The 27,039-nt window shown below is 41.5% G+C and overlaps 1 protein-coding gene across 4 annotated transcripts in view; it reads left to right on the top strand.

Moving 5' to 3' along the window:
* Positions 1–445: 445 nt before the first annotated feature.
* Positions 446–27,039, top strand: part of LOC102313955 (low-density lipoprotein receptor-related protein 1) — a 96,247-nt gene continuing 69,653 nt past the window's right edge. For all 4 annotated transcript variants that reach the window (XM_042222092.1, XM_042222091.1, XM_042222090.1 and 1 more), the window contains exons 1-2: positions 446–1,074; positions 19,668–19,790. In XM_042222092.1, the coding sequence (XP_042078026.1) occupies positions 978–1,074; positions 19,668–19,790 (220 nt within the window). In that variant the 5' untranslated portion in view covers positions 446–977. The remainder of the gene's footprint in view (positions 1,075–19,667; positions 19,791–27,039) is intronic.

The raw sequence follows: 27,039 nt of genomic DNA, 5'->3' as shown, positions 1-27,039 counted from the left end.
TAAAAATGTCATTTTGAATTAAGGAGCCTACATGCTGGTGGATTAAGCATTACAGAAACATAAATAATTTAGGTAATTACTGACAAATTTAGGGCAGCCGCGGCATAAAGCTTCAACTGGGTGGCTTGTTCAATACATTTGTTAAGGATTGACCGCAACTTCCAATATTATTGCGAAAATTCAGATCAAATCAACGTCAAATCCCGATGAAGTTGCAAAGTACTTGAAAATAACGACAATACCGGAACGACCGGGTGTTTTTATGTCACAATCTAAATGTCAAATCCGTTTAATAAGGTGGACTGAGAGTCCCTACCGTGGTAGCAACTGCAGTTTGCGAGTTTACATGAGTGAGCCTAATTTGAAGGAGGTGAATGGTGGTGATGGGGGTGTCGGGTGGTGCTGGAGGGAGAGGGGAGGGCCAGCTGAGCCCCCTGATGTTGCGACGTCACTCAGACCGCTGACTGACTGGGCTCCGGGCTTCAGGCTCAATCTGTGGCCAGCAGCAGCAGAGGTGGCGGGGAGGAGAGGAACATTTGATCCACTTCTTATTCCCCCCCTGTGACTTCTTCTCCATCGGGGCAGGGAGAACAAAAGGCGGACAGCTGCATGATTACAAGCGCCAGCGAGCTCCTTCATCTCGCCTACAAGCCGGGCTAGCTTGATGCTCAATTCAGCCTGCTAGCCTTTGTGGCAGGGCTCTCCATGCATCCGAGGACCCCTTAGGCAACCCGGGCTGGGAGAAAGCCTCGGCTTTTTGCCTGGACAAGTCTGGAAGACTTACTCTCCGAGTGTGGGCAGACAGCAAGCAGCAGCCCTGTCAGCACTCACTGCGCACCCAGACAGCGGATTTCCAGCAAGGAGCATCCCCGCCGGGGCACACGGTTACACGTCGTCGCCTGTCTGCTCTGCAACCTCCAGCTTTTGACAGGAGCAAGAAGCGATTGATGAGTAATATTCTTCCAAGATAGGCTACAATGTTGCGCATCGCGGCCAACATGCTGGCAACAGGATTGCTTTTCTTGGGATTCATACACAATTTGGAAGTAATCGCTCCAGCCAGGGCCATTGATGGTAAGCAGAGCTGATTGAATGTTACCCAGAGTGTTGTGCCAATTGCTCAAAAGATCTATAGCCGTTAGGTGATGTGTGCACAGTGATTAGTGCGGGATTTATTTTGCTCTGTGCCTTCGTTGCAATGAGAGTACACTGCACCCGGTGGAAGGGGGAACGACTGCCCCCACTGAGCGGAGCAACGTGGAGGGGATGAAACCTAGGCGAGACAATTAAAGCGGTCTTTTGTTACTGTGTCCCGGTGAAGCGTGTGAATGTTGCAATGTCACAGCACCCCACCTCCAAACCCTCCATCAGCACCCCGCCACCCTTCACTTGATTCAGGCGCTCGCATCCCAGCATAGGCCCCGATAACAGCTCAAAGCTCATGTTTACGTGTCGATACCTTCATTAGAAAAATGTGTCGACCTGCAGTCTGAGGCGTTTTTTTAAGCTATGATAGTACCACGTCTCATTAAAAAAGAAGAGAGCTGTGAGCACCTCTGCCGAGCTGTAATCGAGCCTATCTGATGTGTCTCGACTTCAGTCAGTTCACGTTCAACAGTTTTCCCCGAGAGCGCTGATGCGATGACAGCAGCCGAGCTACCCCTCAGTCAAACCGCACTGCCACACTTTTGTCCCATCCGTGGCTGGATCGTGCTTTATTAAGAGCAGAGGACCCGTTCGTGTCCATCACTGCACACTTGGTTTTTTTCTGCATCTTTAAGCTCCGAGGATGTGCTGCCATCAACAGGCATGCGTAACGCTGTGCACTGTTGCTGTGTGTCGGTGCCATTATTCAGTTTGTTGCGTATCTGTGCCCCCGAAATGCCGACAGTCATATTGTGATCTGCAGGTAGATAGTGAGCAGCTCTAAACGCCTCTGCTGCACCCCCCGGACTTTATGAACACACACACACACACACACACACACACACACACACACACACACACACACACACACACACCCCACACACACCACACACCACACACACAACCACACACACACACACACACACACGGACAGAACAACTTCTGGAAACTATTAAGCTTCACAGTCCCACTCAGGGTTCCTGTTTTTGTGTAAGACAGGAAACAAGTATTCATTCAAAGACAAAGATTTGATGACAGACTTCTTAAAATCTCTGCAGGTGGAAAGTAAATCTATAAGCTTGTTCTTCAAACACAGCTTTTTAAAATTTAATTTCATGTAATGTTTGGGGGGGATGTCACCAGGGTCAGCAGGGCTAATCGGAGGTCCTGAATTCACCATGTCATTAAATTCAGCAGGACTTGGATTCAAATCCCAAGCTGCATTTTGAGATTATTCATCGAGCCACAAATGGCTCCCTGTGTCTTTTTGAAGTCATCTCATCTCACTTGGCAGCCCAGTGCGGTGAGATTCTTAAGGAGCACAATCCCCCGCATAAAAACACCACCTTGGAGATCGATAGCCTGCAATCACCTGTAGGTTGAGAGAGACTTGAGAGCCTGCATTTAAGCGTTTAAAACAAACAGCTTCTGCCTCAATTCACAGTGATTGTTTTAGCAAAATCTTCTTTCCTCTGAGTCTTTTTTTTCCTTCCCTCCATTTGATGAGTCAGACCAGTGCAGTGGAACAGAGGAGATCACCAAACCTGAGTTTTTCCTAAAAATCCACTGAGATGCAGAGCCTGCTGTGCTCGACGGCATCTGTGAGCAAAGATTCTAATTTGTTTACAGATGAGGTGTTTCATTACAATTTATTGGTTAGACTGACTGTGAGATTTACCAAATAGTCTCTAATTGTAACTCATGCATTTGGAAGATTTCTTCACTACATTGCCTTCTTTCTAACGTAGTTAAATGGCTTTTATTTTTTAGGGCCCCTTCAGTTACACATGCTACTAGTAAACCCCCCCTCCCCGACTTGACTTCAAAGTCTTCTTCCTTTTTTTCCATAAAGATTTTTCTTTCTTTCTTTTTTTCTCATACACTGTAGTCAGTGTAAAAGGCTCTGGGTACCAACAAACCCCAAGTTTAATTGGGTCTAAATTGCTCTTTGTTTCCCAGAAGAGACCTCCATGAACAGTCTCAGCTTGTTCAGAGAGCTCTGCTAATTGGAGGCCCAGTGGAAAGGGCCCTAATGAAAGAATTCCCATCACTTCGGTCTATGAAAGTGATTTCACTCTAGAAAGAGATCACTGGCCCCTTTCAAATAGACAGTGTGCCCCCAAACCCCGCCCCAGGCTTTCAACGATAAATATTTTGCTCAGAAAATGACAAAGCAGAAGCGGTGCCTTAAGATCAGTCTCTTCAACTTTTGATAATTTCTTTTACTGCTTTTCTTCCTTGATGATGAAAGTGGCACGGGTTCCTTCCTTCTTAATGAACTCACGATGCAGCGATTATCCTGGCAGTTCCCCTCTGTGCATCTCTGTGCTGCAACATTTGGTGGAGGCCTAAGAACTGCCCCGGCATTTGGCTGATAGCGGGGTGCTACTCCCATGACAATGACAGCATAGGGCCAAAAGGCTTATTGTTTACAACTGTATAGAATACAGAGTAGGTTTGTGAGAGCTTCACATCTGTTGACCTTATCTTACCCTAAAACATTTAAGCGCAGCAGCTAATGCAAACAGCAGATGAGACATATATAGAAGTCTTATATAAATTTCTAGGTCAGATCAGTTCATTTGTTTCTGAAAATACTTTCAAAGCTACTCCAGCTGGATGAATGAGGAGCTTAACCAGGGGGAAACAATCAGGTGGTTACATAAAGCTCATTCACTTACAAAATCTTGCTGTTTTTTTTATTTTTTATCTTTAACTCTTATAGATGCTAGTAGACCATGACCAGAACAATGGTAGCTGGTCACATTTAGGGGTGGGGGATATAGCCTCATAATTCTATTGTGATATTCTGAGGACATCTGTAATAACAATATTTTTAAAGGTATATAGAAAAAAAATACTGAAGAACATTTTATTGGTGATTGTAGCTCGCAGGCAGCAGCATTTCTTAGTGCAAACAAAATGAAGGTCATTCGCCGTCCTTCGTTTCAAATAAGCTGCTGTAGTTGATGCTAGGCGACCTGATTCAGAGTATAAATGCAATGCCATGAGGTGCCAGCAGCAGCAGTATTAAATGTGAGCACAGAAGTAGCCTAGGTAATGTGTTCCCTAGAATTTTTAAGTAGTGTAACAATAAAGCAATATCAATGCTAAGCAGCATACTGATAAAATAGTGCAATTTCACTATAACCAAGCACAAAATAGTTGGACAGATTGTGATGAGAGGTCCATCGTAGTGGTTTCAATACAATGGAGGTGAGGTATAGCAGACACCTATGGCTGCAGATGCCTGTGTGCAAACATGCCATTCAGAGTGATGATGCCCATTGTGCATTAGAGTCTATTTGACTGACTTGTTTTGGAGCCAGCCTCAAGTGGCTGTTAGAGGAACTGCAGTTTTTGGCACTTTGACAGGTTCTTTTTCCAGCTGCAGAGGTTTTGCCAACACTAGTCTTTATTTAAAGTTAATGTAGCCGTCTCCTGAAGCTCACTTATACTCAATAGGTAAATATAGACTACAATGCTACCAGCTGGTTGTGTACAAAATCTTCATAATTAGGCGGTACACTGTCAAAATCTTTGAAATTGCAACGTCTTTCTAGCCACTCGGCTCTGGGTACACGTACACTTTTTAGAGCAGTCCTGTGACCCACTTTAGGCTTGTGACCCACTGATTGAGATATGCTATCTATATGGAGCTATTTAAGGACTGAAGATGCTGCACAGAGGCGACTGCTGGAAGAACATGAGCGGAAAGTTGCTCTTGGGATGTAATGATCATGACATTTCTTTACATTCGCAACACATTAGCCAGCAAATTACTGAACAACCGTCACCGGTACTGTATGTGAAGGTGATGATATTTTAAGAAACTGCGTATGAATTGAAGCTTAGTTAAAATACCAGTCCATCTCATGTCAGGATCCTTTGATTTGTACCTCAGATGAAATATAATCCCTGGAAAATGTTAGTCTTATTCACAGGTCACCTCTCTTTAGAAACAATAGCAGAAATACTCCTGCATTAAGACCAAAAGCGAGTACAAAGTAATACTACAAAACCTTCTAATGACAGTTAGAAGAAGAGAAGGATGAGCAGATGAGCGCGCTTCAACGTGTTTCAGGAGAGAACAGGATTTTGGGGCAGTAGCGATGAGCTGCAGAGAGCTCCATAGTTGACCTAACATAGTGTTCAGGATTGTGAGTCAGTGTCCAGTTGAAATTTGGCTCCGGTGTTTGCAACCACCTGCAAATATTCCTAATCGTATTTGATGTGAAGGCTAGGCTCAGGCTATGCAGCCTGTTATTTTTTTATAAATTCACATATCTGCTTATTTACTGCACTTGTTTTGTTTTTTTAGGAGCAAAGTGATGAAACACAGATGTTTATTCTGCTTTTATGTTTTTTTTGCTATCTGGTCTTAAGATTTACACCCGTGTGCAAGCCTGTTTGGCTATTCACCAACTCCTAAGGGAACCATTTGTCTGTTTCTGCAGATAAATTCTCGACCGCGTCCAGTAGTTAGTTGGCAGTTTTCTGAGGTTTGTTTTCTGTAATCTGCAGTTTTTTGCCAAGCAGGTAGGTTGATTTGTAGAGCTTTAGGAAACAGCACAGTGAGAGCGACCCAAATCAGTAAAGTCTCAGTCTGCAACATCAAAAACAAAGAAAATCTGATTTTCAATTTTTCAATCTGAGTCAAAGTGAGGAGGACTTTTTTTCTGGGGCAAAGAAGACCACTCTGATGTTGGATCTGTTTTGAGTAGTAGCTTTAAATCCAAAGATGGCCTGTAGATAAAAGTATAGCTATGACAAAGACAGTCATTTCACTCTTGTGTTATACTTGTAGTCTCATGTGTAAAACTCATCAGTACACCTTCCCCCGATATGTACCAGGGCAAAGACAATTAACTTCACATCTACTGCCGCAGCTACTTTGTCAAATTATTGATTTTTCCATACCAGACTTGAAAGAGTTTTAGTTTTCATTTCCTGCAGTATTGATACGCTGATTTGAACTGCACTTCCTTGCTCTCTTCTCTCCCCACCGTCAAGTTCGCACGCACACAGACACACATTGCAGTGCCCACACAGCCCAGCCGCCTCTCACTGACTTACTGCCTTGCTGTCTTCTTCTTCATTTTTCTCATCCTCTCAGGTTAAACAGCATTTTTTTTAATAGTATTAGAAAGTGCACTTTAAATCAAACGCAGCTTTTGGCCGTATTATAGCCTTAATATGTTTCTCTTTTAATAAAACTCTAAACCTGCAGCGCTCTTAATGTTGTGGCACTGATTCCCCCTGGTACTTGTTTGAAATACTATTATTGCATCGAAGTATGTAACTCCTTTATTATTGCAGCACTTAGTGGAAAGCCGTGTTATCTGCTGCTAGATGCGAGCACATGTAGGAGTGGGCTACGTAAGTAATCAGGCTGCCTTGAAAATTCAACAAAATAAAATATTCGTCTAAGTGTGTGTGTGTGTGAGAGAGAAACAGTTTTCATAAGAAGTGGATGACTAACCTTTCGTAACAACCCAATTGTCATGATAAAACAACAAAAAAACCCAAAAATGGTGACACAAAGGTGCTTAAATATTGTGTAATGAGTCCAGTTTGAAGGGTTTTGCCAGATTTGCAAAGAAGCTGTCGTGCTTTATAGGTGTGTAATGTGCATTATTCATCAACGTCAACAACAACCACGTCATGCTGATGCGAGGCAGTGCCATGGTCAGGCTGTAGGATTTGCTGGGACCCTTTTATCACCGATAGCAAACACGAGGTAAACTCACTCCTCGGGCGTCAGTCTGAAAGGATGTCTGTTATATTAATGACTCAAGCTGTGACCTTCTCTCATTTTCTTTTCTCTTTACCAAGTTTCAGATTTCGTAAAGCACGAGGGAGGCAATGTGATAGATTGTCCCAGCATAAGGCAGAATTTGTGAATTTATTTCTTTTATCAGTTTGCTAGATAAATTGCTTTATTTTCCTGTTGTAAACATTGTTGAATTTCAGCTCCAGCCCCAGGGGAAATGTCTTTTTTATTTGTTCGAAATGTTCCCAGTCTTGGTTGCACCAGCAGATATAACCAATATGTAGTCTTTTTTTTTTTTTTTTTTTTTTAGCACTAGGCCTCTAACAAATATATTTATTAACATCCATTAAGGCCTTTCCTAGAAACATTTTTTTTTCACTGACATCCATTTATTCCAGGATAGAGTGGACACGCATCCAGAGGTCTACACAAACAGACCTCATCCTTTTCTCCAGCCTTTGCTGATACATCACAGTTTGTATCTAGGCTCCACAATGTAATAAGAGTCCTCCGGCTTCATGCCAGCAAACTCTTCCTAACTCGGGTTCAAACAATGAGCGCTGAGCCACAGGCCCAGACGCACCAGCACCGAGGTTATAATTCATAGCACTGTGATTTAGATTCATTTACAAACTTCTAATGCAAAATGTAAATAACAATAACCTCAACATAGGCCTATTGCAAAAAAAAGAGCAGACAGTAGCCTTGACTCTGAGGTAAAAAAATATTTTTAAAAAAATCTCCTCACCTGGTCTGTAGTGGCGAAACAAGCCTGAGGAAATATAGCAGTCAACTGGGAGATTATTTATGTAGCAATTCCTGGCAAACATTTTACACATTTACAGTTAGGTCCATATGTTTTTGGGCAGTGACATATTTTTTTTTCATGCTCTTGTCTCGGTACACTATCACTGTGTATTTTAAAGAGAACAATATGTGATTGAAGTGCAGAGTTTAAGCTATTCTTGAAGTGAGGCCGCAAAACTGACGAGCAGATCTGGAGTTGATCCCAAGTGTTGAAATTGCATTTCATAGCTTCTTACTGGAACTTTCAATATGATGTCCAGTAAGAGAACCAAAGTGAAACTATCATAGAGACAGCAAAAACGAATCAACAGTGGCCAGCTCAGCAGCACCAAAAGGCCTGAAAGACCACAGAAGACAAGTGCATGAAGAATTAACTCCATGGTTTAAAAAAAAAAAAAAAAACCAACTTCAAATCTAACTAAATTAACACTCTAAACTGTGCATTGTCAAAGTCTGCATTCAAGACATTCCTTCGTGAATGAAGGTTTTAATCTTTGCACAGATGAAACCAGAATGAACTTGGAAGAAAGGATGGGAAGAAAAAAATATGAAGAATGAGAGAAAAGGTTCATGATCTAAAGCACGCCCTAACATCAGACACGGGGAGGCAATCAGAAAAGGAAGATAAAAAATAGAAGCGCTCTGTGGTATCTAAAGAAATACATGCTAAACAGGCGCTCCTCAGTGGGATTAAAAAAAAAAACAAGTCAAAAAAGCAGAAAACTTGCAGAGACACTCTGTTAGTAAGAATTAAAAAAAAAAAACTGATAAAATTTGTAAAAGCACAGCAAGAAACAAACTTGACCTATATGTATCGACTAAAGAGTTTTAGCAGGGTCTGATGAGGACCTTGATGAAGGAGGCAATGTTAGAGCATGGGCATGCATGGCTGCCGATGGAAGCGGGTCACTAGTGTTCATTAATGACGTGAGTGCTGATAGAAGTAGGAGGATGAACTGTTAAGTGAACAGGGCTTAAGTCTCTGCTTAGATTTAGGCAAACTCTAAAAGACTGATCACATGTTGTTTCCCAATGCAAAGCAAGAAAAGCACGAGAGAACAGGCCTTAGTGACTGTGTCTTAAAAAAATAGCTGTAATTCCCTAACAGCTAATTACTAAACCCCTTGAATTAAAGCTGAAAATCTGCACTTCAATCACGCCTTGATTGTTGGATTTAGGACCCATTGTTGTGGTGTGCAAAGGCAAAAATACAAATGTATCACTATCCAAAAACCTGTGGAGCTAACTTTATGAGCCACACTGCAAATGCTGCACGCAGTTTTTAAGCAACTGGGTTCTTGCATAAGATTTCCCACATTCAAATGTATGTGTGTAGGCAATGTGGTCTCTCTGATTATGTGCATTGTGTGCTTCTGGGAAAAGAATGGGTGGCTGTTTGGTCTGCTGTTATTAGCCTACACACACTAAACTAGTTGGAATATATTTGGTAAATATCCCTGAAGACATTTCCTTATTTATATGAGGTATTTGGAGTGTGTGCAATTGCATTTTTAAATATATGAACTGGCTGAAGGAGTGATTTGGCTTTCAGATTAAGATTAGGATTATATCACTCGCTCACAGTCTTTTCTCAATGTGCCAAAGGCCAAGAAACCCACCTTACAGCACTCAGAAAATGTTCTTATTAACAGAGATTTTTGAGCGACTGTGTTGCCACATGACAGAGTCAGGCTAGTGGTTTTCCTTCTGTGTCCATTTTTAGGCATAGTTAGGTTAACAGCTGCTGTCTGCTTAAATACCACAGACATGTATTTACAGCGATATCAATTTCTTACATTTTCATGCAGACTTGTTTGAATTCACAAATTTCCCCAAAAAGGAAATTTCAGCAACCTTTAGATTTAAATCTGTTACTTTTTATGCAAGAGGATTTCTTCCGACTTTGCTTTTTGATCGTCAGTGTCTCGTTGGGAGTCTCAGCCAAGGTTGCTTTAGCACATGGAGGTGAAAAAACATTCTGGAGAATCAGGTCTTGTTGCATAGAGCTCATACGTCACACTGAGACTTGAAATTTGTACTGGTCTTACGAAAAGGCACTAAAGAATTTCATATAATCTTCTTTAATATGTTCCCCTCGGCAGCATGCTAAGCAGGCTTAATTGTCATTTCCCCCCCTCTGCCGCTGCATACGGCGTGTGCTTCGGTGCTAGTGCAGCAAAGGGGTTTGTCTAAACTGACTAAGTTGATAATGATGCATCACACCTTGTGGTTTTCTGCTTCGTCCCTTTTTCTTCTTCTTTAGAAAAAAAAGATTAACCCTTATGATGAAGCGAAGGAGTTCATGACCTCCTCCCCCCCTGAGTTCTAACAGTGAGCGTAGTAGCACAAATAGCAGTCATGGTTGATTACCACACCGGGGCTGAGACATGGTGAAATCTCAGCCAGACATCCAAATAGCTTTTCATTTGATTACTCTGCTTCAACTAATAGGTTCTTGTTCACAATACCACAAAGGCTTGCTGAAATTTGTGGAGGTTTTTTTTTCTTCTCAGATTTGACCTGTAAAAATCAGACAGTCACATTCAGGAGTGTGTTGCCCTGTAAATGAAGCCTCATTTGCCTTTGCAGCTAGCACCAGACTTGAACATATTCCTCATGATGGCTCTCCTGAGCCTAATGCATGCATGACACACACTTTCATGCATACGAACGTACACGTGGCACAAAATTTACATCCATCCAGAAGGCGGTTGAGTAAGTCTGCACGCACAAGCCAAACTTTGACTTGGATTGTAGATTTTTTTTAAAGGCCTCATTACCTTAATGTAGGTGACAAGTACAGTGGGGGAGATAATTATTTGATCCCCTGCTGAATTTGTAAGTTTGCTCACTTACAAAGAAATGAACACTGTGATTTTTATGGTAGTTTAATTTTACTGGAAAGAGAGAATGTCAATTAAAAATCCAGCAAAACACATTATGAAAAAGTTCTATGCATGTCATTGAGTGAAATGAGCATTTGAGGCCCTTGCAAAACATGACTTTGTACTCAGTGGAGAAATCCTTGTTGGCAAGCACAGAGGTTAATTTAGTTAGTCTGTAGTTTTGCCCACTCCTCTTTACAGAAACTCTTTAGGTTTCTTGGCTGCTGCTTCATCAGTTGAAGCTTAACCTCTATCCACAGGTTTTCTATAGGATTTAAGTCTGGTGACCTTCTTCTTTTTTCATCATGCCTTTGTTGTCTTGGTGTTATGTTTTTGGTTAATGGTGGAATGCGCTGGAAGACCCATCTACAACCCATTTTGTTTAAGAGGCACAGCTGGAGCCTTTATCTCTTGTTTTGTAACACAGGAACTTTTTCCCTCCCTCTTTCTTCTCCTCCTCTTCCATTACAAAATTCTGAAGTGTTTATGGCTCAGCTGTGGAGGTGGATGAAGAGTTGGCAGACTGCAGCCAAAGAGGCTGATATGCTCATCCCTCAATTTTGGCACTTAGCAGAACCCCCTCAGTTCAGCCCATTGGCCAAGTAAATAAACCCATATCCCATTTCTTTTTCTCTCAACCTCAGTGTTTTCTATATCTATACAAGTTTGTCAGATGCCATTTCTTGAGAGTGAGAAGCGTGCTGCCATGAATCCACTGTGAAATTTTCTATTTATTTTTTGTTGAATTCTGTCAAGACATTTAGCTCCAAGTCGATATCAAACCGGCTGGGTTGGGTTCTTTCCTCAGTGGGTGACTCAGTAAAGATCAAATCCAACTCAAAGTTTTCCAGAGTCTGTGTCAGGGTCAGGACTTGCAGCACACAACTCAAGATGTTAAACTTCCTTGGTTAAATATTAGAAAACATAATGATGACACATATTTTGAGAAGCAAAAATGTTTAAAATAGTGACAGCATCTTAACCTTGGAGAAACTATTGAAGTGTTTCATTTGTGCGAGTACATGCTGTCTTCTGTAGACTAAACGTGGCGTTTGTTTCCCATTAGACATTTCAAAACTCTCTGTAAGTGTTTAAAATGACTTCACTGTGTGTTTACTTCAGCCAGCACGCCCTCCTGGTACTTTTATGCCCCCTGGCAGCTTTCTTAGTTTCAGTTGAATTAGTTTTCTTTTGTATAAAGATTTTATATGATACTTTTCCTGCTTAGTCTCAGTGTATGTGGATGGCATGAGTGACTTAGGTTCGGAAAAGTCAGGGGAAAAACCCAACTCTTATTTCATAAAGACAGTCAGATTCTAGTCTTGTGAGATGAAGCTTGGGTAGCAGGTCTAACACTCAAATAACAATTGTTTTATTGTATACTTTAAAACAGTTTGCTGTTAGTTATTTTATGGCTCTCCTGGTGGTATGGCCACATGCATTGCAATATATTTATAGCTTTAGAGGTTTGCTATTTTTTAAAAAAAAAAGGTGAATTTCTGATTTACCATTTTTTCCCCAACTTGTGCAAGCAGGATAACATGTATCAACAGCTCAGTCCAAAGAAATCTGGTATAAAGAAATGTGCTCAGTGTCATTTTTTCCCCTCAAACACAGTATCACCATCCCATCAGCCTCATCAGCTTCAGCTGTGCTAACACACTAAGCCAGTGGTTCCCAAACTTATTTTGCTAGGCCCCCCTTTGTTTTACAAGAAAAATGTCCCCCCGGGGGGGAAACACAAAAAAACACATCCTCCAACCACACACACCCATATTTTGCTCAATTGCGGTTTATTTCACACCTCAAACATTTAGTAAACAATTAAGCAAATACAAGTAAACTGCAATAAATTACAGGTAGTAATAAAATAAACTACTAACTCTAACGCTACGTCCGCACCTACACGGGTATTTTTGAAAACACAGCCGTTTCGTCCACACGTAAACGGCGTTTCGAATCACCGAAAACTGAGATTTTTTAAAACTCCTTTTTTTGCTTTTACGTGTGGACGAGGAATACAGAGTTTGTCAAAGGTATGTGCCTTTTTTCACGTCACGCTGTGCGCCACGTTATTGTTTACATGAGATGAACTGCAGAAAGGGAGATGGAGACAAAATACTGTTAATCTGACTATCTGCAGGTTTTACACGCTTACATACACACACGCAGTTACTGTCCCTCTATTTAGAAAGGCAGAGGCGTTGCGGTGTGATTATTTTACATGTAGTTGCTTTTTTCCTGTGTAATAATATTCAACATTGCTATCAATACATTTTTCAAAAAATGCCTCTCTGTGCAAAATGGGTTTAAAAACATAAACAGCTGTGGGATACTGTTTGTCCGTGATTTGAACCGGGGGAACAAATCGTGGCAGGATGAGCCTGATGTTATTTGTATCCTGCTGTAACTTTACTGTATAAAGAGCTAACATCTCCAAAATGTCAGGAGTAGTTAGTCATTACAAGAAGTGTTTGTGAACTAAAAATCAAGAATGTGGGATACTGTTTGTCCGTGATTTGAAGAGCCCAGCGCTGCTCCAGAGGGAAAACCAATTCTGCAGGGGAGACCTACCTTGGCACTTGTGCAGGTGAAACCAAAGGGAAGATATGCTTCACCATATTTTCTAGTCTTTGGCTTAGAATGAAGTTGGTTTGGAAACATATTCAGTGATGCTGTCATCTCCTGCTTTGCGTTTGTGTGGGCGGCCTGTGCTAGCAGTGTCCAAGCACTTGTTTTTTTTTTTTTCCCCTTTTCATACCGCGCCCACCCCCTGCAATGGCTCTGCCCCCCCCTAGGGGGCGGGCCCCACACTTTGGGAAGGTCTGCACTAAGCTAAGATGGTGTGCATAGTAAATATTTTACCTACTTAACATCAGCATGTAAGGCTGGCCAAGAAAGCTGATTCTTAGTAAGCTCAGAGTTTGGCCTCAGAAGGTTCTATAACCTGTATTAATACTAATAATAATACTAATCTGTATTCTATCTACTGTTGGTCTTATCACAGTGGTGGGTTTACTACACTGAAATTCTCATTTTTTGATTTCTAACTCCACTCTTTGATACATTGTCACTATCCATTTTAAGGAAAGTACTCCTGTGATGTGATTAGCAGTTTCAGGACTGAACCTGAGGACTAGCTGGTGGTTAATAACTACTGAGGAGGTGCCCCAGGAACTAAATACCTTCACATCTCTTTCTTCCCCCGTTTAATTTGAAGCTATCTAAGATCTACTAATTGGAATGCTGAAATGATGCAATAGCTTCCCAATGGTCAGGATGTATGTCGTATCTTGTGGACCTTTATTTTCTGTGAATTTGTCAGTAAGATTAGAAAAGTACTATACATTCACCAGCCTTTTCTTTGCTTCCTCAATTACTTGTTAACTTAAATCAGTACTCAACCAATAATGTGGCAGAAGATCTATACATTGAGGCAAGTAGATTTAGTCAAGGCGACCATCTCTGATATTCGAATTGAGCATCAGCATGAGGAAACCCAAGGGACTTAAGTCACCTTTGTTGGTGGCAGATGTGACTGATCTCACAGTTTTAGAAACTGCTGATCTATTGGGATTTTCATGCACAACCACAGTATGTAGAAGAGCATGTCTGAAAACACGAGACATTAAATTTTGAAGCAGAGAGGCTAAAGCAGCAAAAGACAGCAAAAGAGGAAAAATGTTGCCTGATCTGACAAATCCTGATTTCATTTGGACAATAAAGTCAGAATTGGTCAAAAACAACATGAAAGCACTGATTCATCGTGAATTGGTAGCAATAGTGCACTTTGGTGATGGTGTAATAGTGTGGGGGACATCATATTGGCACACTCTCCGCCCCAACTGATCATTGTTTAAACAACAGAGCCGACATGAGTGTTGTCCATGCCTTCGTGACCATAGAGCACCTTTGGGATGTGATGGAATGGGACATTAGCTTAATGGATGTGTAGCCACCAAAGTGCAGGAGCAGCGTGATGCTATCATGTCAATATGGACCAACATCTCTAAGAAATGTTTTCAGGACCTTGTTGAATCTAGGCCATGATGAATTAAGGCAGTTTTAAAAGCAAAATGGGTCTAAACCAATGCTAGCAAGGGGCGATCGTGGCTCAAGAGTTGGGAGTTCGCCTTGTAATCGGAAGGTTGCCGGTTCGAGCCCCGGCTCGGGCAGTCTCGGTCGTTGTGTCCTTGGGCAAGACACTTCACCCATTGCCTACTGGTGGTGGTCAGAGGGCCCGGTGGCGCCAGTGTCCGGCAGCCTCGCCTCTGTCAGTGCGCCCCAGGGTGGCTGTGGCTACAATGTAGCTTGCCATCACCAGTGTGTGAATGGTGGATGACTGGATATGTAAAGCGCTTTGGGGTCCTTAGGGACTAGTAAAGCGCTATATAAATACAGGCCATTTACCATAACTAATGAAGTGGCCAGTGATTGTACAAATATTAGTCCATAATGTCTATACCAGTGTTTACACTGGTTTTCAAAAATGAGGTACATTTATACACTAGTCCCAGCATAACTACGTCACTTGGGGTTCTTCATAGGCTGATGAAGTATCTAAATAGTTAAAAAAGAACCACAATGGTCTCTAGTTTCTACAGTGTAGACAGAACAAAAGTAGGCGCCAAATGCAACAGTTAGAGCCCTTAAACAGTTCCTGTATTCTTAAGGACCCTTTAAACAACTAACTTTGAAACTTCCTGCTGTTCAGAGTCCTTTCAGCCCCACTGTTGACAGTACTTTAAGTCTGCCTTCATCTCAACCGCTGCTGAGCAGTGTGTGATGAGGCCATAGTCTCAGTGTCTGCTGGAGCTTTGTCCTGGTTGATCTCAGAGGGCAGACTTCCAACTTATTTATAGCTCTGCTGTGGGTGTCTGAGGAAATGCTGCAGTGACTGGGGGCAAGGCTTGTGTTTGCCTTAGTATAGGTCTCTTCCTCCCAAGCAGACAGAGCTCATCTTAGAGGGCTCGCGGGCAGCGGCGGGGTGCAGAGGGCAGTGGGTTGTAAACCGTCCCAAATGGCGACAATTCAAAACATTTTCCCGCAGCCTCCGCTTTAGTAAGCACACAGGCAGCTCATTGATAGCAAGTGTTACATTCCTCCATCCCATCTCAATATCCCTGCCCAGCTCAGTGTGCTCTCTGATCTTCAGGCCTGTCCTGAAAGCTGAGATCACTTCCCCCAAGGAGTTGTAGCTCACTGCCCACTCTCCATTTCCTCTCGCATTGATGCCGTACATCTAATTTGTTCTCTTATATCATCATTCGGCCTATCCATCTGTTGACCTCATTTATTTGCTTTTCAGTTAAAGCTGTCCTTGGATCCCTTTAAACCCCGACTTTTAACCATATTAATTCAGATCGTGCCAGCAGCAGACTGCTTTCACAGCTAACAGTAAAGTGGTTGTCACTGTCAGCTGTCTATCTTCTATGACTGAACAGTTTTACCTCAGTTCACATGCAAGTAAACCTGCATATTCAAAATACGATTGATTCTTTTTCTTGATCTCGCCAAAATTAAGTATTTTGTCATTACTTGCCATTGCCTGCTATTTAGATTGGGTAGCCCAGGACTTACTTTAATGGTTTCCCTTTGCCCATCCCAGACTGAGCTTCACTTTTCCTTAGCTAACCTCTTGACCTACTTCTTATTTTCCCTGATATGATTCTGTCAGCAGCCGCTTGCAGCTGAGCCTGAGGTGCTTGTTAACTCCCCCCACAGCCATTTTGAAAGCGGAGTTCACAGCAGAGCGTGTCAGCATCTACATAAACAATAGACAATAGACAGATACACCACAACTGCTGCCTGCTCTGGCTGGTGCTGATATCCCTAAACAAACAAACAAAAAAACATGATCGCACACACCAAAGAAGAGGGAAGAGAAGCAAAGAGGAAACCCTTTAACACAAGCTTGGTTGCATTTCATGAATAATTCAAAACCTTGTGACTTCTGAGAGAGAGAAAAAAAAAGGCGACCCTTTACACACTCATCCACACACACACACACACACACACACACACACACACACACACACACACACACACACACACACACACACACACACACACACACACGGTGATCACAGCGGTACAGAGCGGAGGATAAGTGGGGAGCGTGTGAATGTGCGCAGCAATATGTCAGGTTGAATTCATGGTTTTTAGGTTGAGCCCCATTTGAAGATTCCTTTCACTGCTGGAGTTGAAGAGTAGCTTTACATGTAGATGCAGTCATCCTGTTTATCCTTCTTCATCCCATAAGCCACTCCTATGCTATCCTACACTCCCCCACGTCCTGTTCGTCATGCTCTCTATCTGACTAAGTTGTAGCTCTGGTAAAAATGCCCATTTCTGGCCTCGCATTCTGACCCAAAGAGGCTGACTCGTCTGCACAATGGCGTTACATAATCGTCTATACAACACACTTTTTAAGATAACACTGAAAATGTAAATCATCAGTCGTGCCGCGGGACTGAGGTGGGTGGATCGCTTCGGTGAGGCGATGCTGTCAAAGATGTTGGAAGAATCACCCCCAGACCACTATATTCGAAATAATGACAGGAAGAAATAAAGAAGGAGTCTATTAAAAAAACAAACTTTGAACTCAAATGATGGAAAAACACCAGCCTCGTGATGGATATTTAAACACTGAATATCCACAAAAACAGACAAATTTTAAAGTGTCGGTTTGTTCCATTTAAATGACATGAAAGACTTTTGCAAAACGGTAAAAACAACACTTCTCGGTCATGTATTAAGCTAAATCTTTAGTAAATCCATAGAATATTATTTACCCTATGGTCCCATCTTACTACAATGCATGAAATCGCCATCTGTGTGTTTGTTTCTTTGTTCACAAACTCCTCCTAGACCATCAGGAGCTGAGCAACCAAACCTGGCATGCAGGTTTATCTTTGGTCCTTGAAGGTTGTTATCTATATCAGATCTTACAGTGCCATCAATTTGCCTAGCAACCACCTAGCAACAGTTTGAAAATGGCCTGTTTTTAGAGTTTATGCACCCGTAACATCTTATAAAATCATCATCTGATGTAAGATCTAATTTAAACCTAGAAAAGCTGAGTTATGCATGCATATTGTTGATACTCTAATGCCATCACTTTGCCTGGCAAACACCTAACAATGTGCTAAAATGACCTGTTTTTACCCTTTAGACACCTACAGCACCTTGCGAAAGCATCCTATCATTTTAATTTCACAACAGTAACATCTCATTTATATCCTCAAAAGCTGAATGATACATGCTTAGCAACCACCTAGCAACGGGCTAAAATGACCCATTTGTAGCATATAAACAACATCTACTGTCTCTATTTTTGTACTTTTCTCAGTGTGATAAAGTGCCAACAGCACAAACAAGCCAAACAATACTCTAACATGGGCATTACTAGTTAGTTAACAAAAATGTCTGTAATTATACCTTTTTTATTACCATGTTAAGCAGTTTATTATATCTTTAAATATAACTAGAAAATTATATTTCGTTTGTAACATAATAAAAAAACCGTTTTAGTTAAACGTACTATTAAAATGAATTAATTTTTTGGGGGGGAATCAAGTAATTATATTAGTTACCAGTATGCCAGTAACTGTAATATAATTAGAGGAATATGTTGTTTGGTTCAAAGTCATCTTAGTCTCTCCGTCTTCAGCGTGGTCTGGTATATCTTAGCTTAGCACTGTGGCTTGGGTTGTGCAGCTGCAAGCATAGACTGTATATAAAAGTCTAGTTTATGTATACAGTCTTTGTTCAGAAGAGGAGACTTCAGCCTTCTGGTATCAACAAAGTAATCTTAGCTAAGCTAGCCGGTTGCTTGCTAACAGCTTGCATTCACATATCTGCTGGGATTTTTGAACCTTGTGAAGCGAGTACTTATAAGATGTTGCTGCATGTGGTCATAATGGCAAATGTTAAGCTAGCTGCTGACAGACAGTAAATACCATAGACTCTGATAAACATCCACAGATCGTAGGCTGCTGTCTGTAAAACCACAAAAAAGCATCACTTCTGTATGATTTCCTTACAGTTAGGTAGAGCAACTGAAACGTACACATGTTAAGTAATGTAGGAATTACTCTTTCTGATGACGAATGATTTAAAAAGAAACAATTTAGCAATTTATTTTGCAGTGATTACCTTATGGGAACTTATCAAACACTGGCAATAATAAATAACATCTGCTCTGTATAAAACACAGCTTTACAAGAGGACGTGAACAAAGAGTGCTCGGGACAATGTGAAGAGCAGTCCATGTCAGAGTATTCATTAATCCCTGCCTTTATTTACACTTCAGTGACAGCTGAATACACGTTGAATGAAATATGGTTAAAAAGCTTAGGTCAGTGTTTACGTTTTCCTACTAAGTTTGTAAAATCTTGGAGACCGAGATTATTTCTTCCATTTGTTTTAACGTATTTTCAAAGCCAAAGACTTTGTACTCCATCGTCTGTTTTTTGGTCACCGCTCAACAGTAAGTCCTGCTCGTCCAAAACCAAAGCTGAATGACTCAGCTTTGTTGCTTCTCTGTGTGTATATGTGTTGTTAAAGTGTTCATGTGCTGCACAGACAGGACTTGAATTAATGTGGCTTTGAATATGCGCTGCCATTTGGCTGTGGCTAGAGTGGGCAGTTTTTCCTCGCCCTGGAAGTTTGGACTGAAGGGGGGTAATAGAGGGAGGGTAATTCAGTGAACAGGATGTTCTTTGATATCCTCCAGACGAGCTGCTTCTCTCCCACCGGCTTGCAAATACTGACCTGGATATTTAGGTGCAGCAAGTTTATGCAAAGCTGCTTCCAGGCTTGCTTCAGTGCTCATTTTGCTTTTCTTGTGTGTGTATCCATTCTCTATTGCCCTCCGTCATGTAACAACGTTCCAAAACCTAATTAGGGCCAGTGTGAGCTTCTATTGACTCACAACAGACACCGCTTCCTAATGAGACCTCAGGAATAAAGATCATTGACAAAAAAAAAGAGCTGCTTTTATTTTTCTCCCAGAAATCCTTTTAGTCTTACTTTCTTTTTCTATCTCTTTTTAGCCCCAAGGACCTGCAGCCCAAAGCAGTTTGTGTGCAAAGATGGGGTAACGTGCATCTCAAAGGGCTGGCGCTGCGATCGGGAGAAGGACTGCCCGGACGGCTCTGACGAAGAGCCTGATGTTTGTAAGTCTTTCAAAAAATAATGAGTTTAAAGGCTCAAATATGCTGTATCCAAATAAATCATCAGGTTATTGAGCATGCTGCATCTCACTTGTTCAGCAGAATAAACTATCTGGCAGTTAATCATTCAGAGACAGATAACTGTTGTCCTGAGAAGAGACATTAAAGACTAGTTATGTTGCTTCTCTTTCTTGTTGTATAATAGAGTCCAGAGTGAATCATTCTGTGCTCAGGTTACTGCTTATCACATTTGATAAGAATAAGGGTGTGTTTGAGGCAGGTTAAGACAGGGAGCATTTTCACTAAATCAGTTAAAAATGCAGTGTTATGCAGACCTTACATTTTATTCAATCTCAAATTAAAAATGCGAGCTCACTTGGTCTAAAGAACATCTTCAGCTTCTCTGTGCAGAATACATTCTTTTGGCAATGTGTGAATTATGCACGTAACCAACGGTCACCAAGTGTGAAATTGGCTTGGAAATTGATCAGAACCTGCATGGGTAGATTTGTAAAATGTATCTTCCTCTGTATCCGGGGTATGCCAATATAATACTGCAGCGTTTGTTCTTTCAAACACGCTCTAACAGCAGTTGTTGACTAAAAGACCGAGATTGATGCACTTTTCGATTTATTTGGCTAACCACCACCAGACGAGAGAAAACAATGGGATGTTCTATCAGCAAATGAGAGGAGGTCGTTCTGCCGTTGAGTAGCTCTGTCACGGCCAATTAGAAGATCTACAAAGTTTGTTTTTCCCTGGTAAATGTGATTTTCCACTAACACTCAGACCCACAGAGGACACAGTCGTGACACGAAACCAAACAGAAAGTGCTAAAAAAACAAGAAAAAAAAGAAAAAAAAAGACAGCTCTTGTTTCAAAGTCCTCAACTAGATGTTGAGATGCTTTGAGGCCGAATCCCTGGGGTGAGGATGAAAGTAGCAGTGTCTTTTTGGTCATCCTCTGAGACTAAAATGCCTGTAGTTATCTAAGAGGACAGAGGGCTCCGGGTGGGTTGGGGAGTGGTATGTGTCTGTGTATGCGTGTGTGTGTGCTTTTGGAGGGGCTGACCTGGGAGAGAGAGAGAGCAACTGTGTGGACAGAGAACTGTAGCTGCAGTCTAGACGCATGAGGCTGTATGAGAGCAGGTCTGGAAGTCATTAGAGACTCGCCCAGAGCAATGGAGAAACCTGCTGTTTTTCACAACCTGCCTAGGCCAAACACACACACACACACACACACACACACACACACACACACACACTCCCCGCTTCTCATCTTGGCCTTTCTTCTTCTGTGTCTATCTGGGACAGGAAGAAGTGATTTGATCCTCTGTTTCTTGCTACTCCATCTATCGTATGCCAAACCTCTCAACAGCAGCAGTCATAGGACCTGTTGCCTCCGGGGACCCGATTTTATACAGTCAGGGAGGAAAACTCTAGAAGTGAAGCAAGGTCAGAAAATAAACAGGTGGTTAAACCATCTGGCACAGGAGGCTTTAATTGGGATCGTGAATTTCTTTTATGCTCAGTTAATGCTATCCTTGCCGTAATCAAAATATACCAGCAATCAGGTTTTCCAAATCTCAAGAAAACACCCAAACCAACAATGAACGGATGCTATCGGCATGTAGTCACAAACAAACATAATTATTAGCCACATGTAACATTAAGAGGTTAGGACTAATGTCTCACAGCAAGAAGGTCCCGGGCTTGAATTCACAAGCTGCTCGGGCCGTCCTGGGTGTCCATATTCTCCCAGTGCCGGCGTGGGTTTCGCCAGAGGCTCTCGGTCTTCCTCCCACAGTCAAAAGCCATGCAGGTTATGTTAATTGGTAATTCTAAATTGGCCGTAGGTGTGAACATGAACACGAAAGGTTGTCTGTCAGTATGTGTTATAGTCGTACGACAGGCTGGTGACCCGTGCTCTCACCCCATGGCACCTGGGAAAGGCTCCAGCTTCACCATGACCCTGAAATGGATAAGTGATAACAAACAAATTGTTTTTCCTCCGTTTATGAAATTTGACAAAAGCATGGGAGCTTAAATATGCTGTGAGTCTGTAACCTCAATAGGCATGGAAGCAATACTGGGCTTTGCAGCTGATGTTGATACAAGCCACATTTTCCTCCTTCACACACACATTCATACAGCGCTTTATTCTGTGCCTTTAAATACTTTCTATTTAACTATCACGCGCACACATTGACACTCCGATAGATGCCTCGGGGGCAATTTGAGTTCAGTATCTTGCCTTAGGATACATCAATCTTTAGACTGGATGAGCTGGGGCTCAAACTGCAGATCTTCCGAAGCCACAGGCAATATATGAGCTAGTTTTATGTTAAGATGGTCAAAATTTTTCAGTAAGAGTAAAAATAAGGATGAGCGACACTGCGAAGGTCTTGCCTAACTCTGAAACTCGTCTGCTTAGTTGTGATGCATACTCTACATGTGCCGCATACAACACTGAGAGTCTGAGCCGCTCCCCTGCTGGATGGTCTCTGCGATGAAGCAATTTTTAATTTGCTGCAGTACATTAAATTTTAAATGACGGCATAACGGCCAACATAACCTAACCACCTAAAAAGCTGCTCTAAACCAGAGTTTTCAGAGAATATGACAAGAGATAATAATGGACAGCAAAAACATCATATACTGACAAACCTGCGTTTTTATTGTTTTGATTAAAAGTGCTCTTTGTTGAGGGCCTTTTGCAGATGCTTCTGGTTGAAAGATGCATGAGGTGGTTTATTTATTCACTCATGTGGACGGAGCTTCACAGTGGGCTTTGTTGAGGTGTTGGCTATTGCCAGTGAAGTCAGCCACTGTCCAGTGCAGCTGCTTTGCCCTGCTGCGTAACCCCTACAATGCTGTTCTTTGTACTCCGGGGCGCTGGGTCAGACTGGCATAGAGGGATACTGAATGAGTAAAACAAAAATAAAATGGTCTTCTGGGCGTGTGGCCTTTATATAGAACTTTGAACTACATTTCTAGTCAATGACCAGTTAAAAGCCAAAAGATGAATATTAGTGTGGTCCGCAGCCTTCAGGTAGGGTGTCAATTCCTGCCTCGATAACACAGGAAGAGCGTGATGCTGAAATGATGGCCCTCCCTGTAGCCTCTAAGTGCATTTTTAGACTGACATTTCCTGTCTAGTCTGCAATTAGCTTTTTAGGAGATGAAACATATTTGTAACAGCCACTTTTAGAGTGGGAAAACAACTGATGTAATGGAGCATCTCACTGATGCCTATCAGAAGAAATGAAAGACTGTCATGAAAATAAAATCTAGTAAGTTTCATCTTTAACCTTGGAAGGTAAAAGCGGTTATAATCTGCTGATATACAGTTGACTGTTGTATAAGACAGCAGTTATAAAAGGAGCAACAACCCAGGTCATATTAAAGCCATTAAATTAGATAATCCTAGGTTAGTATAAGTGTCTGTTGTTCCTACAAGGATTAAGGTATAAGTACTTCCCCTTTTTTACACACATTTTTACCTCTCATAATAACAATTTTAATTATTAACTAAAGAAGATGAGGAAAATAGGTTTCAAAGACCATGGATCCATGCCAAATGAGTGCAGCAACATAATTAGACAACACTTTAACCGACTCAGTAAATCAGATTCTCGCAGTTGGAGGAAATTTAAGTTGTAATGCAGACACGCGTGACAAAGAGGACTCATAGTAGTAATAGTTTAAAAAAAGGTGTAAACGTGACATCTGGAATCTCTTATTGTTTGTGTGTTACTGTACCTATAAATGCATTCAACAGATAGAGAGTATCACTAGAGCTGATCTGAAGAGCACTTGTAGCATTTATATTTGTAGGTTTCATTTATATGGAGCTTTTTTCACGCTTTTACTATGCAATCAAATAGAAAATGTTTGCAATACAAAAACTGAGCAGAAGTTAAAATTCAAAAAACTGTATAAATGTATTTACTGTCATTAAAACAAATCTAAACATTTTGTTTTTCAAGTTTAAAAGTTGTTAATGAATCTAAAACATGCAGTTCAGTGGAATCTGAAGGATTTCAGTCATGGCTGGTAGCCATAGGTATGTAGTTAATAGGTAATTCTAACACAATTATTTTGCATCATGACCGGGTATCTTACCTGACTACAGCTGCTAGATTCAATTGACATTACACGTCTCTGCTTGACACGTTGCTGCTAGTCTAGTCTGTGTGTATGCGCAGTAAACTGTTACCATGGTTGAGACTCACTGATAGACTTGCTTTGCATCTTTTAGTGTAGGTTATGCCTGTGAAATTAACCTCAAAAGCAAGCAAACCCCTTTGCTTGAATTTGCAAGCAGAACTTTTGGATTCACATTTTATTGCCTAGTCTAAGATAACTCTTGTTTCATTGCATTACAAAAGACTCCAGTGTAACTCCTGAGGGAAATTTCCTGCTCCTTACCTTTTATATATTCTACTGATGTCGTTTCCCCTGCCATATGCCCCATAGGTTTCTCAAAATTCACTGATATTATTCTGCAAAATAACATTGTGTGTTATATTTAAAGTTTCCTATATTTAAGAATAAACTCTGCAAGGATTCAAACCATTCCCTTTTCAGTTATTTTTAAAAATATTTCCAATATGTATGGCTACATTCGTACTATCTTTCAAGGGTTGTGTAAAAGTTCAAATTAATAAGTCTTATATTTGATTTTTAAGCAGTCCATAGGTGTAAAAAAAAAAAAAATCTAAAAAGGTGCAATACATGTTGTATATACATGATGCATATCAAAAAATGTAAACATCTTATAGTTATAGGTAAAATGACCCAAATGCTCCAAAAACAGGCAAAAGGTAACTGAACACCATTTTCTTACAGGCAGCAAAAAGTCCAAAAAACAAAGTTGATAAATCCACGTTTCCAAAGGAAACGGCAAACGTAATCTCTGTAAAGGCAGAGTGGTTACAATGAGGGAAAAAAACCACAAAGTAACAGGGGAAAACTAAACACGGGTGAACATAATCAAGGTAAAGAGCGGACAGGAAATAAATCTAAAGAAAAGACACCAGAGACAAACCCTGTAATGTAAAAACAGGAAGTAACAAATTGAACACAGAGGGTAAAGTCACAGACAGGATACAGGGACACTAAAATCCCAATGGCCACAACAAAACGTGTACATAGCCATTCGTTCGTCTATTTTCCCCCCTGCTTATTCATGTCGTACTGTAACATAGGTATGTTTTGAAAACATAATGCCGAAGATATTTTTTCTTATATTTCGGGTACAGTTACACAAACTGCAGGAAAAAAAAATACTTCCCCTTATAAAACCTCAGTGCAAGGTGCACTTCTGCAAAGTTTTTCAAGGTGGTTGGCAAGAGTAGGTGGTTTGAAGCATCTTGTTTTGTTGATTTAAGCTCCTTTATTTTCTTCAGTCTCTTTATGTAGACTGACTCTGTGATGCTGAGATCAGGGCTCTGTGGGGGCCTTACCATCTGTTGCAAGCCTCCTTGTGTTGCTGCAGTAGACAGTTCTTTATGACAGGCTCATTCTCTTGCTGCAGAAGGATTTTTGAACCCATTATTTGACTTCCTGATGGTATTTCATGATGGCTAAGATCTGCCCGAATCATTAGAGAAATCACTAACTCCGACCTAAACCCCAGCTGCATTTGCACAAATTCTGCCTCTAACGTGAGTAAATGGCATCATCCTTTCCTGCTTTTTACATTAAGACTTGCTGTCATTTATTTCAGTGCAGTTCCTTTTTTTTATGTGTAAAATAGAAACCTGTGGGTCTGTTTTCACCTCCGCGGAACGTATATTGTGCATTTACTGTAATGACTATATTGAAGGATGTGGCGAGCCAGATGTGACCCACCGACTAAGGGGCCGTTTTTAGATGAGGGGTTGAGGCTGGGGCAGGGAAAAAGGGCAAAGCTGGCGCCCGAAGCAGAGCCCTGCCTATGTTTAGCCAAAAAAAGCATGTCAGGCGTTTCAATTTTTAAAACGCTATTATGTAATCTGAGCTGCCCCAAAAAAGGTGCGGCAGGCCATAGGCACCATAAAGCGAAAGCAAGCCTAAAAAGAAATATACAGCATGCTTTTCAGCTCAAAGAAAATCAGTAAATTGAAGAAAAAACAAAAAACAAAACTCTGCATTTTGAATGTACAGACAGATGCTGAACACCTGGCTTTGCCTTGTGGCTCATCTTTCTCACCACCTGTGTCTGATTAGTGGCAGCAGCGAACGACTGCAGCCTGTATCCTGTAGTGTGCATTATTGAACACACAGCTTGTCTCCTGCAGCATTTGTTTAACTTCACACTCCTCTTACAATGAGGATTACTCTCATCCCGACCCCTCAACCCCCGACCCTTGTGTTTCATTTATCTATTTCTCAAGGTGATAATTAGTCTGTAACAAATTTAAAAATAACTGTTCGGTTTGGGGCTCGGTGCTCGATTTGTGACGATTAAAGTCAGCCTGCTGCTCTCTGGGTAAGAGGTCTGAGCCAAAGTGGACTGGAATGCCTTTCAGATATTTAGTCATTCTGGGCCAGCAGTAAGTCTTCTTTGAGGAAAATGTGAACAAAACTGAGAGTTAAGCCTCACACCATGGTGAGGAAAGAAGTCTTTTCAATCTGAGAAAAAGAGGCGCCGCGTAAAAACCTTATTTTAGTCAGCGACGGGTCTGTTCCTCTTCTTTCAAAACTCCAAAAGAAAGAGTGAAGGGTAGGGAAAGAGCGTCTCGTTTGCTGTGCGAGAGAAAGACGTGTTAAACTCCTTTCTGTACTTTTAAAGCTGAAGTAGAGCAAGTGTGTTTTGGGTCAATGCCCCCACATATTTTTTGCCTGTATCGTTGACTTTTTCTCTCTCATAACCAATACCGGAGTTTGTCCACTCTGTCTAGCTGGTTGGGGTATTCTGGTGATGTTGTCCTGTTTGAATCTTTCAATTTACTGCGCTGACAGCACTGTTTGCTTAGTGGTTGCTCTGCCCCGAGGAGCAGTGGTGCTCGTGTGTTTGGAGAAGGCTCAGTTTGTTGTGCTTTCGAGAGCTAGATTTAGCCTTCCTGCTTTGCTTGTCCCCCTGCCAGCCACCCTAGAAGCCCACCCCCCCACAAGAAGGAAGGAAAATGCAGTCTTGATATCTTAGAATCAAAAGAGTGAGCAAAGAGCCAGAGAGCTAAGATCCAACCATTAAACAGCAGGGTGGGGGGAGAGGACACACAGTCAAGCTACATATTACTGAAATAAACTTTTATGATGTAAATTTT

The sequence above is a fragment of the Haplochromis burtoni genome, unplaced genomic scaffold (assembly GCF_018398535.1).
Source record: "Haplochromis burtoni strain Fernald_Lab_line unplaced genomic scaffold, NCSU_Asbu1 Contig_79, whole genome shotgun sequence".
In the NCBI taxonomy this organism is placed as follows: Eukaryota; Metazoa; Chordata; class Actinopteri; order Cichliformes; family Cichlidae; genus Haplochromis; species Haplochromis burtoni.
The sequence above is the reverse complement of the archived record's forward strand: the minus strand, read 5'-3'. Positions and strand labels throughout refer to the sequence as shown.